This window comes from Maniola hyperantus, chromosome 1, assembly GCF_902806685.2.
Source record: "Maniola hyperantus chromosome 1, iAphHyp1.2, whole genome shotgun sequence".
NCBI lineage: Eukaryota > Metazoa > Arthropoda > Insecta > Lepidoptera > Nymphalidae > Maniola > Maniola hyperantus.
This window is the reverse complement of record NC_048536.1, coordinates 13,587,854-13,607,786: the sequence shown is the minus strand read 5'-3', so window position 1 is coordinate 13,607,786 and position 19,933 is coordinate 13,587,854. Positions and strand designations below refer to the sequence as shown.

Here is a 19,933-nt window from a genome sequence, read left to right as displayed (position 1 = left end):
TCTGCTGGGTCTTTGAGGGAAGCCCGCAACAAGCCATCAAGGATGACGAGCCAATAATTGATTTGTTTATGATTATGAATAATACTTGTGTTTTGAGTAACCTCGCCTATTTTGTTGGTACAAGGACTCTACAATCGTGAGGTCTCCAGGGGTTTCAGGTTCACACAAAAAGACTAGGAAACAAATACGATATTTGAAAGTATGCTAATCTGCACTTGGCCAGCGGCGTGGTGGAGCCACCAAGCCATAGCCTAGATTAAAACACCATGGATTTGAAAAAAAACTTGTAGTCGAATAAGCAAAACTTTTTTTATTCGACGACAAATTTGCACTGACGAAACCATTACATGAAACAAGTTTTTGTTTTCTCGAAATGCGCTTGCGTTGTCATATAGGTACTTAATTTGTTAAAGAGGAACCATTTCAACAAATATTGAAATAATGTCAAAGAATGTACCCGATTTTCTGTAGTGCGAACGCAGGTAAATTCAACAAAATAGATTCGTCACATACGACAACCTGACCACTCGCTCGACAATGCCTTATTACAGACCTGTTATCTAAAGGTAGAGTACGTCATAAAATTCCTATGACTTAACTGGGTTGTAATATTGTACTGAATTCATTACTCATATTATTTAATTTGAATTTAGAATATCCCGCACCCGAAGCAAATTCTATTCCTAAGTTCCTCCTTGCTATATAAGGAGTTTTCAGTGCATCAACGATTGCGATCTCACTTCACGTATGATGGCGTCCTTTTCACTCGCCAGGAACACGAACCATAGAGTAAAGACATGATTATTGAAAATTCCCTCCAAAGCTTATCTGCGAAATGTTATAATTATTGTAACTAGTGTTATTGAAATTAATTATTTATTTAACTTGAAATTAAAATGTCAAGGGGCGACGATGATGGCAGCAGTAATTTAACTCCAGAAACTATTAATGCTCAAAGTGTAATAAACGATTTGCTCCCAGAAACTTCTACAGACAAAAGGTTCCTATTTACGCATAAGAAGATTTTGATTTAACTGTCTCGCGATGAGTTAAAAGTAGAGTCTTGGGCGCCCCTAAACCGAGCCCTGCATTCAGGATTCTAGATGCAACACCCTCGCTACGCTCGGGAGTTACTTTAAAATCCCTTGTTACGCTTGGGATCTATCCCGACGCCTGTGGCGTAAGACATTACGCTTATGTTGAATAATCTATTAACACTCGTTACTGCAAACTCACATGGTGGTGGGTGGTTAAGTTCAACACTCTATCTATGTCATTAGATAATTCGTCCTTTAAGGTCGTCTTTTTGCCGATAATACCTACAAAAGTCATAAACATTTATCGAGTCGTTCAATTTGATAGGCAGTCAACCTTTTGCTACATGAGGTGCTAGTGACATTTCATACTCGTAGCTGAATTTAATCTAAATTTCCCCAAAGCGACGGTCTAGTGATGTAGTTTCCTATATTATACGCCTGAATTGGCCGTTATTGTACATCCGAGCTGATTCAATGAGTAAATTGCCAATTACGTTAGACTACAAACATGTTGATCGATGACTTGCTAGTTATTTTGTTAATTAGATACCTACTACACAAAAATTAAATTAATTTACTGTTACACTTTCTTGAGACATGTATTGTCATTAATTGCCCGGTTTTTAATAGACTTATATTTTATAAACTAGCTGACCCTGCGAACTTCGTTCCGCCTAACAGTCGATTCATTTTTTTTATTTATTTTTTAAATCCCCACGATTTAGGACTTCAGTACTTTGCAGCATCAGGATTGAGGAGTTAGGATCCGAAGTTCAATGATGTAGCCTATGCTTGGTACCTAAAATTATTTTGCATCATCCGCAGTTCCTGAAACATTATAGTTTAGGAGTGCTGTACCCTACATCATCAGGGTTGAAGAGTTGAGACTTGAAGTCCTACAATATGAATTCACTATGAACACTTCCTGAATCTTGATAACTCAGGCGGGCAGTAACCCTGCAGCATCAGGATTAAGGAGTTGAATCCAGAATTTTTTATGTGACCACCACGAAAACTTTTTTGTTGATTTAAAAAAAAAATTGCAAATCGGTCCAGAAACCTCGAAAAAATCGATGTAGAAAAAAGAACCACCTCCTTTTTGACAGTCGGTTAAAAACCGATTACCTTGAAATATTTACGGAACAATTTTTAAAATATCCCCTTTCTAACAAAAAAAGAATGAATGAAATCGGACTACGCGTTAATGAATTACAACTCAGTATATATTTTAACTTTCATCCCCTCTCCTACGGGAACCATGCTGAATTTCGGGATAAAAAGTATCCTATATTCTTCCTCATAGTATGACCTCAAATCGTACCAAGTTTCATTGGAATCCATTCAGTAGTTTCAGCGTGATGCGCGGCCGTGATACAGACAGACAGACAGACAGACAGACAGACAGACAGACAGACAGACAGACAGACAGATAGACAGACAGACAGACAAAAATGAAAAAAATTACAGTTTTGTGTTCAGTATCGATTATAGAGTGCCCTCGAAAAAAAATTTTCAAAATATCTTCAATGTACAGAATTTGACCTGTTACAGTTTTTTTATAAGTATTGATGATAAATCAACTTTACCAAAAATTATGCCATTTATCTTCGTTAAAAATTTCAATACTAATTCTTTGGAGATGAAGGACGAATACTTCGCCATGGCTAAAATATAAATATCTCGTGGTCATTATAATAGTTTAGTAAACAGTAGATTTTCAATTTTTATACACGGGTTTCGTACAGTAGTTTATTATTATTTATCATATCAAAGTCGGATGTTTTTAATCCGGTAATTTAATAGTATATACCTAGTAAAATACATATTTTTATAGGTCGTAGGTATATATTTTTATGAACCGTAAAATCACACAAGTTATGGACACTACAATAAGAATATACAGATTTAGAATAATAAAAACTACCTACCTACATGATTAATTATTCCCAGCAAGTTCTCTACGAGATATGATAAATTGTTTTTAAGCAAAAAGTGTTTCCTTTTACGTGTTTTGTACGCTTTTTTTAAATGTAAGTATACTTTTCCTTTGTCATGGGACTGGGAAGATTTACTGAGATTCTTTTCACATTTATTTTGCCCGTTGTCGCTTGGACTTCAAAGATTTTGCTATTCTGCCAACTACAAATAAAAGTCCTATTCGTAAATGTGCATAATGTTTATATGCATAACCGTTGCGCGTTGTAAGCATTAGTACCTACTTATTCAAATTCCATTAGTTGTCTTGTTAAGAGGTCACTGGAGGCTTCAGTAAAAGCCATCGCGTTCCAGTTACCAATACAATGACTAGAGTTCAATGATTTAATGTTCATGGTTGGTACATCTGTCATACTACCGGCCATAATTCTAACCCATTATCACCCATAGCTCTCAAATTGTAGTATAAATGCGTACAAAATGAGTTCTCACGCGTCAATTTAACTTTATGTGTCAACTGTCATGTCAAAAGTACGACTTTAGGTCTTATTTTAAAGGTGAACCGTACTTTTAACATGACAGTTCAGTGTTCACACAGAGTTAAAATGGCGCGTGAGAAGTAAAAAATTATTTTGTACGGACTATAGGTACTATAATTAAAAGTTAAAAGGTCTACTACGTCTTGTTTAGATTATTTTTCTTTCTCGACGGTCGTTCCTTTTGTAGAATTGTGTTGAATTTGTACAAATTGGACAGCATCAGTTGGTAAGACCGCCTTGGTGAGCGGCCTTGCCAATAAGATGGTATGTGGCGAGTGTTTAGATTAACTTAATGAAAATAATTTCTCAAAACTGGCTTTCCTACTATATGAATATTTTGGCAAAATAAAGGAGCATTTTCATACAATAATAACACAAAATTTTATGTTTGATATTACAAGCTATGGTTATTTAAACTTTCTACATCATGTATCTTTGCGCTTTAATTAAGTAACGCGCTAAACATATTGAAATTAGCATCCCATTGTATATTCCATATGTAAGCTCGCAAAATAAACGGTATTTTTGTAGAATAACATCTACCTAATTGACATAATATATAAAATATTTATATCATGTATAAAAGCAAAATCCACTTATTATTTGTATAGATATTATTAAAATGAGAACATGACTTATTAGATTAACATATATACCATTTACTCTAAAAATAAGGTTCAGTGCATAAAATAACACACTGCTTTAAAAAAAATTGTTCATTATTTTCTGATTTTATTCAATTAATATGGGAGCATATACAGATAATTCAACTTCAAGAGTACGCATATACAATATTTGCATGAAAACAAAATCGTAAAATGTTGGTGGGGGACAGGGGAGATTGCTTTGTTGTGATGGTGGTGGATTCAAAAGTCACGTAATCACGTAATATGTGTGGAATGAGGGTACCGAATGGGCGTGGGCCGACTTTTATGCTAAGCAACTGCTTAAGCTTGGCGATCGGGGTGTCCGGCTATAAGCGTCTATGGGTGGTGGTATGTAGGAGCATATTAATTGAATAAGAATCCAATCCAGTTTTTCTTTTCTTTTTTTGGCCTATTCTCCTTCAGCCTGCAGTGCTGATCTAACGTGATTGTCTGCTCAGTTGATAAGATAATTTAACTGGCAAAGCTGCTCAAACGACAAGAAGATTTGCTTGATTATCGCGAAAAATCCGTTTAGAAATTCAACGCGGATTTGGAGCAATCCAAGCATCTTTCCACGCGGGCATAATTTATCCATTACCTACTTAGTTCAGAATTTTGCAGTTAAGATAGAATTAAATATTCAAAAGACGAGACGTTCTTCGTTCACATAAAAGGCGCTTGCTCCATTTAATAGGCCTAATTTGTATACTGACGTAGTGGGGATGTCTCGGCTCGAAATTAAGTAAAAAGTTTCATCAAATTCGGGATACCTGTGGAATAGGCTGTAACTACAGAAAATTATCGCCCATATTACTTATGTTTGTTTTTTGGTTTATTTACGAGTATTTGTCGGTTTGATCTTCAATCATAATAACGGATCGACGTATTTTTGCATGGGTACTGGAGCGTGACATAGGTATTTTATCCATTAAAATCGAAGAGCTCTCACGGGATTCTTAAAAACCTAAATCCTCGCGGACGAAGTTACGAGCATCAGCTAGCTATTCATATACACTCCAATAATTTCATTTATTAGTGAAATTGTAGTCCAGTTAAAAACGGAATCTATTGTAAGCATGCTTGCGCAGTAGGTAATTATTCATAACTAATTTCTAATTATTAAGTACCATAAAAAACTTCTGCCTAGCCAGAATTGGATATTTAAACCCGTTCATATCTACTTTAAATCGAGTTTCTTGAAATCTCTTAAAAATCCGTTTGCTCGATTTTAAAACAATAAAACTTTCCTTTATTTGCCCTTTTTGAATAAAGCAATTATAAAACAGCCGTGTTAGTATATTAATATGTAGCCATTGGCATGAAAGGCACCTGCTTCACATAATCGACTCTATTTGAATACTGAGTGGTGACATATCGTCTCGTCTTAGAATTTAATGCAAATTTCCCCAAGCGATGTCGTAGTTTCCACTATTTCCACCTGAATTGGCTGTCAGTCAGCTTTATTGAATGAGAGGGGTTCTAAAGCTTCGTGTTCCAAACATAGCAAATACCTACTTAGTATAATGGAAAATTAGTTTTACTTTACTTTTTACTCAAATAAACTTTTGAATCGTGAAATGCTTCTACCACTGCAACTTATTCGAAATACCTTTCCTACTGAGAAGAGCCAGCAAGAAATTCAGCGGTTGCTCTTTTCAAACATTCGATTTACAATAATATTACATTATCTTAGTCCTTACTAGCTTATGCCCAGCATAATACAGCGAGACATACTTACAGATAAACATTAATTTAGACATATAAGTAAGTAAATTCACGCGACTTCATTCGCTTAGATTTCGATTTTTTTAATTCCCGTAGGAAGTTTTTGATTATCTGGGATAGAAAGTCCTATAGTAGTATATCTCTAGAATGCAAGCATATCTTTGGCTTTCATAAATATCAAACAAACAGCCATATTTCGCATATTTTATAAAACAAGTATGGATTATTATCATCCCACTAGAATCTAAGATATAGGTGTCAGAATTTGATATCGTTCATATAAGTGTGTATTTGTGTTAGCTGATCCTTCCCAACGTATGCTCTAATATTGAAGTAGCAGTTTGTACTGTTCCCGCGGGTCACATTGTTTGGAACATTACGGAATCGTCACAATTCGGGCAATTGCAAATAATATTGTCTCGATATTAATGTCAAATAGTTCCCATGAGATTAAAAAACCGGCCAAGTGCGAGTCAGGCTCGCGCAATGAGGGTTCCGTACTACAGTCGTATTTTGTCGACATTTTGCAGGATAATTCAAAAACTATGATACATAAAAATAAATAAAAATCTGTTTTAGAATGCACAGGTAAAGAACTTTCATATGATACCCCATTTGATATAGTATCTTACTTCGAAAGTTGAAAATACTAATTATTAGTTCATGACCACAATTTAATTTTTTTTGTGTGATCTGACCCTAAATTCACGGTTTTCAGATTTTTCCCCAAATGTCAGCTATAAGATCTGCCTACCTGCCAAATTTCATGATTCTAGGTCTACGGGAAGTACCCTGTAGGTTTCTTGACAGACAGACAGACAGACAACAAAGTAATCCTATAAGGGTTCCGTTTTTCCTTTTGAGGTACGGAACCCTAAAAAACCTAAATCCACGCGGATAAAGGCACGGGCACCTACCAGTAGATAACTTAATAACATTTTTTATCTGTGATGTGCATTTACTAAAGAAAACATAAGATACTTGGACATGAATACAAAAATCTAAATTAAAATATTATTTATCTTTACCCAAAATTAAAAATGCGAAAGTGTGTTTGTTTGTTTGTTCGTTGCTTTATCTTTCAACCGAATCCACGCGGACAAAGTCGCGGGCATAAGCTAGTGTCAAATATTCTGAGAGCATAAAAAATTTGACTGTAATATTTTTCAGAAAATTTTAAACTTATAAACAAATACATACAATAAATACCTATTACAACGCGACGATGTGGACAGTTACCCACCGCGTTATTGTGTTCGCAGACTGTCGTCTACCAGTGTGCCAGTGTGCCAGTCCCGCGGATTGCGATATGGCACATTGCCAGACACTTTTTGTGAACTTGCAAATAAAGCACAATTATTCATGAAGCAATATAAACCATCAATAAATATTCCGTACCAAATGTCCCATACAATAATATTATTATTTCTATTATTTTATCATTGTAATAGGAATTGTAATGAGATTAATAAAGATAGCTAGAATACGCCAGGTAGGTATGTGATGCAATAATTACATTGCAATGCCTTTTTGTCGGAATGACTTGCCGCCGCCTATTGTACGTTTTTGTTAGAAAAGAATAGAATATAATTTTATTCAAGTAAACTTTTACAAGTGCGTTTGAATCGTCAACTAGTCGAGTTCTTACCGAGAAGAACCAGCAAGCAACTCGGCGGTTGCCCTTTTCAAGTGTTCAATCAGTTTACAATATTATTATACCATACTGTACAAGCAATTGCAGCCCCGTGTATTGCTGGAGCGAGTCAAATCCACGCTTTTTTATCATTTACAATGTAATTTACAATGTAAATGATAAACCAGGCAAGTGCGAGTCAGGCTCGCGCAACGAGGGTTCCGTACTACAGTCGTATTTTTTCGACATTTTGCACGATAATTCAAAAACTATGATGCATTAAAATAAATAAAAATCTGTTTCAGAATGCACAGGTGAAGACCTTTCATATGATACCCCACTTGATATAGTTATCTTACTTCGAAAATTGAAAATACTAATTATTAGTTCATGTCCACAATTTAATTTTTTTTGTGTGATGTAACCACCAATTCACAGTTTTCAGATTTTTTCTCGAATGTCTGCTATAAGACCTACCTATCTGCCAAATTTCATGATTCTAGGTCAACGGGAAGTACCCTATACCCATACAGACAGACAGACAGACAGACAGACAACAAAGTGATCCTATAATGGTTCCGTTTTTCCTTTTGAGGTACGGAACCCTAAAAATTGAACCTAATAATGTGGCATGTCGATTGTCGATGTCGGAAAAGATTAGTCTACCTTCTAGTAGAATCGCGTTTGTTCAGAGATAAAGCCAGTACAATATGTTATCACAGCCTCACTTTATCTTCCTTTGTTATGAGTGTAAGAGGATTTATCGGGATCCTCTTCATAGAGAGCACACAATGATTTGATTTTGCTTTAAGTAATAGGCATTGCTTAGAGGTTTCGGACAGTTACAATTTATTTAATTGACACTTAACTAGGTAGGTATTTTTTTTAGGTTGTTGATGGGTACGATTCAGGTATTTTATAAATCCCATGGGTTCCAAAAAGTTCTTTGATTTTACTTACAGCATAAAAATGTCGTTTGTTTACCAATTTCATCTAGATGGGTTCAGTGGTTAAGCCGTTAAATGGTAACAGGTAAACACATAGATAGACTGATACCGAAACACTTTTGCATTTATATTGATTCTGATAATTCTGATTGTTATTTCAAAATCTCCTGCGCATGTATGAACGTAACCTATGTAAAATGACGGGTAAGTATTAGGTACTTTACTAAGTCTAGTCCTGGGATCCAGTCCAGCTCTGATTTCTGAATTAGTAATGGGATACCTAATGGAAACAGTAAACATCGTTTTGATTTCAATATCCAGAGTACTGGTTCCGGTAATTTAATCCAATAACGGTTATAATTTTGAGTAAATAAATAACAGGAATAATTTTGGCGACTTTTTTCCAATCCAGTCCAGTGTGGAGTATAGTCTACCACACTCCACATAGTTTTGAGAATAATAAGATGGAGAACTCTCAGGCATACAGGTTCCCTCACGATGTTTTCCTTCACCGTACGTACAATGGTCTCTACTAAACGCAATTCAAATTTTACTATATCTTTCCATGTCACTTATAAAGGTTTAATTGACATATCATAAAAGGTTTGCGGTCTCGTTCTCGTTCCAACAACTCTAGAAGATTATATGTTACAGGAATGAAGAGATGGATCTCCGAAGCGTCTCGGTGGCAATTCAAATTTCCTGCGGGAATCGTTGAGTAATGTAGTTTCCAAGTTAGTTCAACATTTGAATTGTGACAGTAACCATTGTCTTGTATCCACATGATTTGACACATAGAGCTAAAATGGCGCGTGAGTTTTCCTTTTGTACGGACTATACATAGAAATCGCGGGGGAACTAGGTACTCTACTCGTTTCTTGCTTACAAAATACCACAAACGTTGTAGCCACTTGAATCTCTTGGGACTACGAGTCGGCTGGCTTGATAATGTAATACAAACTACATTTCGTATTTCCTAAATCCACGTTATACGCAAAGAAATTGAAGCAGAGGCGAAGCTCTGTATAAATACGTGGCATCCGCGCTCTGGGTTTGGCAACGTTAATAAGTAATCTTTCGAAAGATTTACAATTTCGTTTTATTTAGCTACCAAAGCCTTTAAATATTAATGAATTCATATAGCAGTGTAAAAAGAAGTCAGTAGGTAGGTACTCTTATCTGAATCCATCATTATCATCATCATTATCAACTGATAGACGTCCAGTGCTCAACATAAATGTCTTGTAGGGACTTCCACATGCCACAGTTTCGCTCTATCTGAATCCAGGAGCTCCCTGTAACTCATTTAAGTCCATACTAATATTATGTGAAATGTCTATCTGTATGTTACCTTTTCACGGCCCTATTTTGATGAAAGGCAGGATAGCTTGCATCAGACGAACATAGGATACTTTTTAACCGACTTCCAAAAAGGAGGTGGTTCACAATTCGGCCCGTTGTTTTTTATGTACGTACACCAATTTAACACGAGTGTACAACTTATTTTAGGCATCGGTGGCTTAACCTAATTTTGATTGTTATTTTGGTGAAACAATAAATTATTTATTATTATTTAAATGGTTTCTGGATCGATTTGCAAATTATTTTTTAATCTACAGCACAAATTTCGGGATCCGACTCCTTAATCCTGATGCTGCAGGGTTACTAAAAAATTAAACTTTGTAGTGGTTTTGGAAGTCAGTTTTTTATATATTTTTTATTAACATATACTTTAGTAAGAATATACTTATAATCCGTCTTATTTAGAATCATTGTACCTAAATATTTTTTAAATATATAGTCGATAGTAAAATTTATTTGACTGTTAATATCACAAAATATTGAGTTGGTAGTACGCCAGTTTCACTAGTTGCCAGTCCCGCTGAGCGACGCCAATATCTGGCAATACGCCAGTGGATGCTAAATTACATTGTTTGGGTTAAAACATGGATCTGGCACTGATGTATAGAAAAACTCGTATTACATCAGAATTTTAAAAACAAGATTTTTTTAAATTAGCCTTTACTCTTTAGGACCAGTATCTACCAAAACCGAGATGGGCGAAAATGTGTTTAACAGCCAGATTATAGATTGATAATGTAAAAAAAACCGGCCAAGTGCGAGTCAGGCTCGCGCAATGAGGGTTCCGTACTACAGTCGTATTTTTTCGACATTTTGCGGGATAGTTCAAAAACTATGATACATAAAAATAAATAAAAATCTGTTTTAGAATGCACAGGTGAAGCCCTTTCATATGATACCCCATTTGATATAGTTATCTTACTTAGAAAATTGAAAATACTAATTATTAGTTCATGACAACAATTTAATTTTTTTTGTGTGATGTAACCACAAATTCACGGTTTTCAGATTTTTCCCCAAATGTCAGCTATAAGATCTACCAACCTGCCAAATTTAATGATTCTAGGTCAACGGGAAGTACCCTTCACAGACCGACAGACAGACAGACAGACAACAAAGTGATCCTATAAGGGTTCCGTTTTTCCTTTTGAGGTACGGAACCCTAAAAAATAACATGTTATGTATCAATAATGTGATTGGTTGTTAAACATATTTTGTCCATCTTTCCGTTAGTTTCCTCCAATTTTAATATAGTAGGTACCTTAAAGTCAAGAGTGAATAGGCATCTTCTAGGCAAGCGCACTCCATCTTAGGCTGCATCATCACTTGTGACCGTCTGATTGCAGCCAAGCGCTAGTCTATAAATTAAAAAAATCTTTGTTTTGGTGGTTACCGGACCTTATCAAGTGAACGGTTGACGATATAAACAAAAGCTTTTGATAACAAAATAGACAGGAGAAATACATTAACTTAATCCCAACTTTCCTTTAGAGCTCAATGAACAACGTTTTCCTATTATTGTTAATTAAGCCACCTAATGGGCCTGTCAATCAGTCTCGATTGACACCTCTTAAATAGCTTATTACTTATAGCTTAGGTACATAATGCCTGATTCCCACGGTGCGTGACTGTGCGGATTATCACGCAGCCGGCCGACGTCCACGAACAGCCACGCACCGAGCAAAAGGCTAAGACAATGACAATGACGCGACGTGTCTGCGCTACCACGGACGATACTCTTCCCACGGTTCGTCGCCGCATCTGTGTGGGCTGGTCCGCGTCTGTCTGCAATATCACGCACCGTGGGAAGTTGGTATAATACGAGAGTATTGCTTTGAGTGCTATACAATTCTTTAAAATATAAACTGCTGACTCGACGCGCCCTGGTTTGTATGATTGGACTTACCTGGGTTGATCATAGTGGTGATGAAATAAGTTGTAGGTACATGTTAAAACACTGTATAAACATTTCTCTTGAAATGTTGTAACTCATAAATGCGAAAGTGGTGGTTTGTTGGTTTGTCCTCCAGTCACGCCGCAACGGGGCAACGGATCGACGTAATTTTTTGCATGGATATAATTAAAAACCTAGAGAGTGGCATAAGCTACTTTTATCTCGAAAAATTAAAGAATCCCCACAGGATTTTTAAAAACATAAATCCACGTAGGCATTAGCCAGTACACCCTAAAAACATTATCAGCGACATGAAAACGCAGACTGAGAGAACTGCAACTGAGATATTCTATACTTACCAGTTATAAATTATTTACGTGACAGAAAATTCTACAAACTTTGAAACTAAAAGGGCTCATCGATTTAGAGTGGATGCAGAACTTTGCAAGAAAATGATATCCTTATGCAAAGAACTCCGGCACACTGCGGCAAAACGCCCATGCCCATCAATCTTACCTTCTTTCGCAACGAATAAGCCACTTCCTACTTTTGCTTGCTTTCTGAAATCACTTGCCAATAAGGATCTCATAAGTTTCCTACCAAACTTATACCTACTCATTGTATTGGATTGAATGAGGGCTTACTGATGGTCTGAAACCATTCTTCATCTTACGAGTATAAATACGAAAGCGCGTCTGATTGTTCGTTAATTAAAGCCTAATTACAAATTGATAATTATCAACACAAAATTTATATGACACGTTAGGCACAATACACTGGCAGAGCCGAGGCGTGGCATCTCTCCGCTTCAAAGCAAGCTTCATACTTTTTAGGGTTCCGTACCTCAAAATGAAAAACGGAACCCTTTCGGATCGGATCGGAACGGATCACTTTATTGTCTATCTGTCTGTCTCTCTGTCTGTCAAAAAACCTACAGAGTACTTCCCGTTGACCTAGAATCATGAAATTTGCCAGGTAGGTGGGTCTTATAGCTGAGCTGGCATACGGGGAAAAAAATCTGAAAACCGTGAATTTGTGGTTACATCACACAAAAAAAATTAAATTATGGTCATAAACTAATAATTAGTATTTTCAATTTTCAAAGTAAGATAACTACATCAAGTGGGGTATCATATGAAAGGGCTTCATCTGTGCATTCTAAAACAGATTTTTATTTATTTTTATGCATCATAGTTTTTGAATTATCGTGCAAAACGTCGAAAAAATACGACTGTGGTACGGAACCCTCGTTACGCGAGCCTGACTCGCACTTGGCCGGTTTTTTTCAAGTAGCAATGGCTTTGCGCGGCAAGCACAAGCGCACCACGCACGGCGTGCGTTATATCCATGTTATGTTGTCAGAATACCAATTTCAGCGATATTTCAAGTATAAACTTAAGAAAGACTCGGCTTGATTTCACCCCGTCCATTTATCCATACTTTACTATACTATTATAAATGCGAAAGTGTGTCTGTCTGCTAGCTTTTCACAGCCCAACAATTTAACCCATTTTATTGAAATTTGTACAGAGTTAGCTTATATCACGGGCAAGGACATAGGCTACTTTTATCCCGGAGAAGCAAAGAGTTCCCCCCATTTTTAAAAAACATGGATTTCCACGCGGATGAATTCGGGGGCATCATCTAGTAGAGAATAAATAGACGGAGTGGGATCAAGCCGAGCCTTTAGGCCTCAATATTAATTTTCTTACAAATTCCACAATTTGGCAATTAAGAAGTGTACAATGATACCCAATTTGAATGAATTATTCGATTATAATTTTTTATTTTATTACTAGCTATTAGAAGTACATAGGGTAACTTTATCGCGGTAAAATAGAACTTTCAGGATATTAAAAATTAAGACGAATTCGCGGGAAAATGCTAGGCCAAATAAATAAATAAACTTCTGCTACCAATCTGAAATTATGTCAACGTAGTTTTAATCAAAGCAATCTTGTAACTAGGCCATTGGAGGAATATTTTAGCATATTGTGTACATAAATCACCGAGTATTTAATGGTAAACTTGTTTCAGTGGACACGACGGCACAGTACGACGCTGTTCGGGCATATCTTAAAGAACTGGACATCTCGAGTGCCGTGTGGGTTGGTCTCATACGCAGCAACCCGGATGGAGACTTCACTTGGACGTAAGTATTGAAAACCACTCATCTGGTGACAGAAGGGCTGGCTCATTTTTTGTCGGATCAACCTGGCTGTCCAGCGCGGAAATGCAGCCAGTATTCTTGGCACCATTCCACGCGGGCATGATTTGTATAGTAGGTAATTAGATAAGGCTAGCTTTAAGGTTTATTGAAAACCTAGCTATTTTAACTGTACATAAATTTGCTGTGTACTGATTTACTACCATGACAACCGAGATAAAACTTCCACACTTATTATAAACTTTAAATTGAGTAAAATATCTCTTTAAATTGTCTTACCTTTTCAACTTCCCCTGCATGAAACCTTTCTTTTGGAGATCACGTCGGTCCTCGAATGCGTTAACGTTAGTGTTTAATAGTGCAAGTGCAGTAATTTATTGATTTCCTCAACAAAGATTGAAATGAAGTTTTTTTGTGTTTTTGTCATCGTCAATAGAGAGAGCCAGCGCGTGCCAGTCCTTCGTTATTTTATAAAAGCTGACAGTTTCTCTGCGTATTGTGCCCAACGCATGGAGGAGCGATCAGCGGCCATGAAATTTGGATAATAAAGGTGTAAAAAATCTTCAAAGCATAAAGTCTAATTATTTTTATATTTTCTTCGGAATAGTATTAGAAGTCATATCATGCATTACCAGGCATTTGTACATACATCTACGTTGTAACCTTTGTATTGATTGTTGTCCCTTAGAGACTACCGCGGTTTGAGCAGCGATGGGTACTGGAGCGCCGCGCCGGATGCCCGGTCGGCGCCGCTGTGCGCCGCAGCCGACCCGGCTGCCGACTACCGCTGGGAGGCCCGAGCCTGCGGAGGACCCTCCGTCGCGTCGTTCATCTGCGAGTTACCAGGTATCTTACAAAATATCTAATAAATTCTGGCTCAATACTCAAACTCAAATAATTTATTCCGATTAGGTATTATTGTTTTCACTTTCTGATTGAATTTTCATTACTATGATGTAGTGGTGATAATTAATTACTTAAACTTAAAACTAAAGCTACGAGGGTTCCAAACGCGCCCAGGTCTGAGAAAGCCCACAAAAAAACTCAGTCGGATATTCTTTTTTATTATCGCCATACAAAATCACTTATATTCGTTTGAACTGTCAAAGCGCTAGGCAACTCATTCCCAGGCTTCTTTATCAATTAAATAATCCTTTATATTGCAATAGGATACTTGAAACAATTCTGCAACGCTGGCATTAACAGTGAATCTATTAATGCACTGAAGGATGAGATGTTGTCGTTGTGTCCATCTCATAATTTAGATCGATTCTCTCATAAAGTCTCTACGAGGTGCGAACCTAAGGGCTTTATCTCGTGAGAGAACACCTCTAACAACGAATTTAAGTACTGAATAAATGTTACTTTTATAACTGTTCAATGCGATTTTACTTGGTGGGGATACCAACGCAGTCTAACGCAAAAGTGGGCCAACTCGGAAGGGGTATGACAAGCTTGATTGCGGTAAAATAGCAGCTACAATGTCACGATCGTAATCACCTCTGGTTGACGCTCGCTCTCTATTGGTCACAATGCATTGTTGCAACAAGAATACCATAAATTCAGCAAATCACAACAATTGAGATTGTAGTTTTTCCACAATCGACCAGCTGGTATTGTCCCATACCAGACATGAAACAATTTTGCTATTGACTTTACAGGGTATCCAACTCGGGACAAACCAGTGCACCTGAGATGGGCTAAGCCTATATTTACAAGAATCTTGTTTTTCAGTACCACAATGGGCGCTTGGGAATGAAGGCTGTATGGTACGAGCGCTTCCAGCACTGACGGTGTTATATTTACCTGAGAGCGCTGCTGTACAACTCACTGCAGATTGTGGTTTGGCTGGAGTAAAGAGAGTTCAATGCACCGGAAACGTGGTATGATAATTATTTCAGTAACTTTTGTTGAGAGCAAATTTTATTTCATACGTTTCACTATCGATATTAATGACAAGATATGCCCAAGTGGACATAATTTTTCACGGTTTTGGAACCAAATAAATCAGAGCCACCTCTCAGATACTAATGAACGACCCGTTTGAAATCCAGACGTCACTGAGGTTGCATTGGTGCTAAATAAACATTTTAGGACCAATGAGTCGATGCCATTTTGCTTGTTCAATGGCCCTGTCCTTACGAAGTAATATATAAGTTTTACATATAATTTCATTTTGCAGAAACGAGAAGATCTTCTTCGAGAGCTCTCTTGTGCAGAAGAAGATCAAACGACTACTTCACCAATTGTAACAACACCACTTATGTCGTGGCAGTCTGCCACAGATACAACATATTCTGATCAAGATACGAGTAATGAAGTCAATACAGAAGAAAATACTACTACTGAACATGAAGATGACATCAATCAGTTGACCTCAGTCAAACTATTATCTACAATTCAAAATGCTCGTCTAAGCACTACACAACAAGTACTGTTGACACAAACGCCATTAACAAACAAACTTTACAAAGTCCCGTTGGAGAAAAATATCAACTTGGATATAGTAAATAATAACTTGCTTAATGACATTCCGAAGATTTCTATCAGTGAAGATTTCTATACAAATACTCAATCACAAAAGTCTGATGAAAAAGATGAAAAACAGATGCAACACAAAAAATTAAACGCTGAACTAGCTCGTCTTGGAAATTTGGAAACAGTATTTAGTCAACCCACTGATCATTTTGTGCCACCTCTGGTAATGGCTAAAGCAAAAATCAGTGATGATATGACTGCATTATCAGTTGAGGAGAAACAACAACAACTTTCTGAACATCAATTCTCAGATCATAATAGTATGCAAAGAGATATTGAAAATTTCAAAGAATCCACAAGCACTGGAACATCAAACAAAGATGTAACAACTGAAAATGGAATCAATTTTAATTTATCGTTTTCAACAAATAGAATAAATGACAATCAATACTCCGGTCACACAAAGTATCTTTTGCCAAAGAAATATACAAAACATGATGAAGTCAAAACTAAAATGTTAAAGAATATTAAATTAATTAAAACTCACAAATCTTTTGTTGATACATATTCTAATAATTCTAACACAGAAGTAATTGACACAACTACAGTTAAATCTTATACACAAAACTTTCACGCCAATAATAATAATCATCAAATAGAGGAAGATACATCTCTTGAGCTAACTGTTATCATAAAAGAACCTAGAATCTACGATGAAGATAATAAAACACAAGGAAATTATTCTCAAACTATATTTTATGGACGAAAAGAACACAATTCGCCAACAAATGCAACAGTGAATAGTTTATCACCTGTTGAAAGTTTAGTAGCATCTCCAACAACAGAACACAAGGTTATAATGAACGATGAAGTAATAAAAATAGAAATTATTAACAATAACAATAAACACCCTAATATAGACGTGACAATGTTTGAATTAACAACAAAAGTTCCTGGTTCTGAAAATAAAGCTAGCAAGAATGATGATTCAGAACAACATAATAAAGATATTAAAGTGGTAAGTAATTTATCGTCAACTTTTGAAAAAGTTAAAACTCCCGATGTAACTGTTAATGACTTGATAACTGCCTCTGTCCGGACTGACATTGAAAATATCACATCAGACTCTTCAACTCGTACAACAGAAGCAACGTTAATAACGGTTACAGCAGATTTGAATACTGAGGTTGATGATAATTCAACAATTAACAGTTACAAGGACAAGAACAATACTGAAGAAGAGCCCATAGTAGTGTATAACGCATCAATAACGGAAAATAACGATGAAACTAATGAAACACATAATATTACTGAGGATACGGAGAAAAATATGACCGACACAACACCGGAAATAGAGGACTTCCAATCACCATTACTTTCCGCTGCTAATGAACCTTTACACAAACCTAACAGATCAAGGCGACCACAATCATTGAATCGAGCTAATAAGTTTAATCCATTTCGTATATTAGGTTAAATACACAATTAACATAGTAATCCTATTTTGCAACTGCCACGAAATTAACTGTACTACTAATACAATGACTGAACCAAGTGAAAACATCTGATCAAACTAGAATTAGTGTGTATTTTACAATCGCAAGTATTGTGATGGCACAGTGCACTTAGTTGATTTTCATATTGTATAAGTAGCGTTTTCAATGTTTTAAGTATGAACACATCATTAATAATATTTTTATGTAAATTTTGCACTTCGCATATTTCTCTGTTCATGTTCAGATATCATTAATCTTCTTTAACCTAATATAGCTACATTTATAATTAATGAAGTAGTCAATTCTTATATTTCAAATAGCATAGCTATAGTTACTGTTATAATTATTATTATTAAATTTCTAAGTGATAGGCAACTTGATGACGATTTAAAGAAAAATATTATTTACTACATAATAGGTACATCTAAATAAATAAAGTAATATCGTTCAAAATTTCCTATAAATAAGAATGAAAATTCATGAATCATATCATTTTAGAATAAGGATCTACAGTCTTACCATTGAAAAAACAAGTTTTAACTGATGCTTAAATTGATATTTTGACAATTTCTGCACGGGACTAGCAGTTTTAAAATAAAAACGCGTTTAACACTTGTTTAATTTTTTTTGTGGTAAGACTGAAGATTTTTTTTTTATATTTAGTTTTAAGAAGTAATTTTAAATAAATATTTTGCACAGATATAACTGTCGAAAGGAACAAACCACAAGCCATATGTCTAGCCATATTAATAACAGAGATACATCTCGCACCTCCCGTTCTCGCAACGTCCATCACGGAAGACAAATTATTAAGACGAAGATAAATTCACGGTGGTAAACGGATATGTGAGTTGTTCAACCATATTCGGTTAAAGAATTATTTATTTATTATAATGTAGTAAACTAGGATCTAAGCGTTTTATAAATAAAGATTTAGACAAAACATATATTATTATTTTTATTTAAAATCAGCATTTGAAATTCTACCTTTCCGGAGCTATGCACGTTTTCTTCAACGGTGAAGGTAAACATCGTGAGGAAACCTGCATGCCTGAGAGTTCTCCATAATATTCTCAAAGTTGTGTGAAGCCTGCCAATCTGCACTTGGCTAGCATGGTGGGCTATTACCAAACCCTTCTCATTCTGAGAGGATACCCGTTCTCAGTAGTGGGCCGTCGATGGGTTCATGATCATAATGAAATTCATGATTGTTTTCAATCAAACGTTTCCGTATTTTGTTATTATTTTATCCAAGATTAAACAGCAGAAGTTTCTCAGAAAAATTGCAATTTTTAAAATATTCGCGCCAGTCAATATTTGTGAAACACTTCAGACCCGAAGCGCTCGACTTTCAGTCCCAACTTTAATTCAATTTATTTTTCCTAAAATTCTCTTTAGAAATCATTTTACCAGAGCATAATTTTGTTTGCTTTTCTATATTTAACGAATAATAAAGCATTGATGTTTCTGATGGGAATCTATGAGCGATATTGTTACTATAAGTAGGTATATTTCCAAGTTTGAGTGTTACGAAATCGTTTAGAACAGAAATACGGAACTATACATTATACTTACAAGTACCATAACCTTTTTGTATCAAAAAATCTGCAAACCAGCAACTCTTTGAAGAAAAATCTAGAAAATGCCGCTGACACGATTCTAGAAAATCTTGAAATAGTTTGTGGTAGTGCCAGGTGTAAGCTACTTTTTAAGTAAAAGCTTTTTGTCTTCTTATTTAAAATCGTTTTCTGCATGAATGACTTATTTACTACGAGTATATTTAACTTTTTATCTTAGTACCTAGGTATATAAAACACTAAAAATGTTTTTATTAAGTTATGTCCGGTATAGACTTTGAAATCATCAAACCGATTCCATGAGAAAGGCAATAACGCAAAAATGATTTTAGATTCTAAATAATATCTGTCCCGGCTGTACTCACGTGTGTAGTCGACGTTAGCCCGACTAGTTTCGAACCCATACGGGGTCCTTTTTCAAGGGAGTAAAGGGGAAACTAATCGGGCTAACGTCGACTACACACGTGAGTACAGCCGGGACAGATTATTCAGAATG

At 35.8% G+C, this 19,933-nt stretch overlaps 1 protein-coding gene across 1 annotated transcript in view; it reads left to right on the top strand.

The window, feature by feature from the left end:
• Positions 1 to 18,807, top strand: part of LOC117982389 (putative mediator of RNA polymerase II transcription subunit 26) — a 59,246-nt gene extending 40,439 nt beyond the window's left edge. Inside the window, exons 3-6 of the mRNA XM_034968750.2 lie at positions 13,757 to 13,871; positions 14,575 to 14,732; positions 15,621 to 15,769; positions 16,069 to 18,807. Coding sequence (XP_034824641.1) covers positions 13,757 to 13,871; positions 14,575 to 14,732; positions 15,621 to 15,769; positions 16,069 to 17,841 — 2,195 coding nt within the window. The 3' untranslated portion in view covers positions 17,842 to 18,807. The remainder of the gene's footprint in view (positions 1 to 13,756; positions 13,872 to 14,574; positions 14,733 to 15,620; positions 15,770 to 16,068) is intronic.
• The last annotated feature ends 1,126 nt before the right edge of the window (positions 18,808 to 19,933 follow it).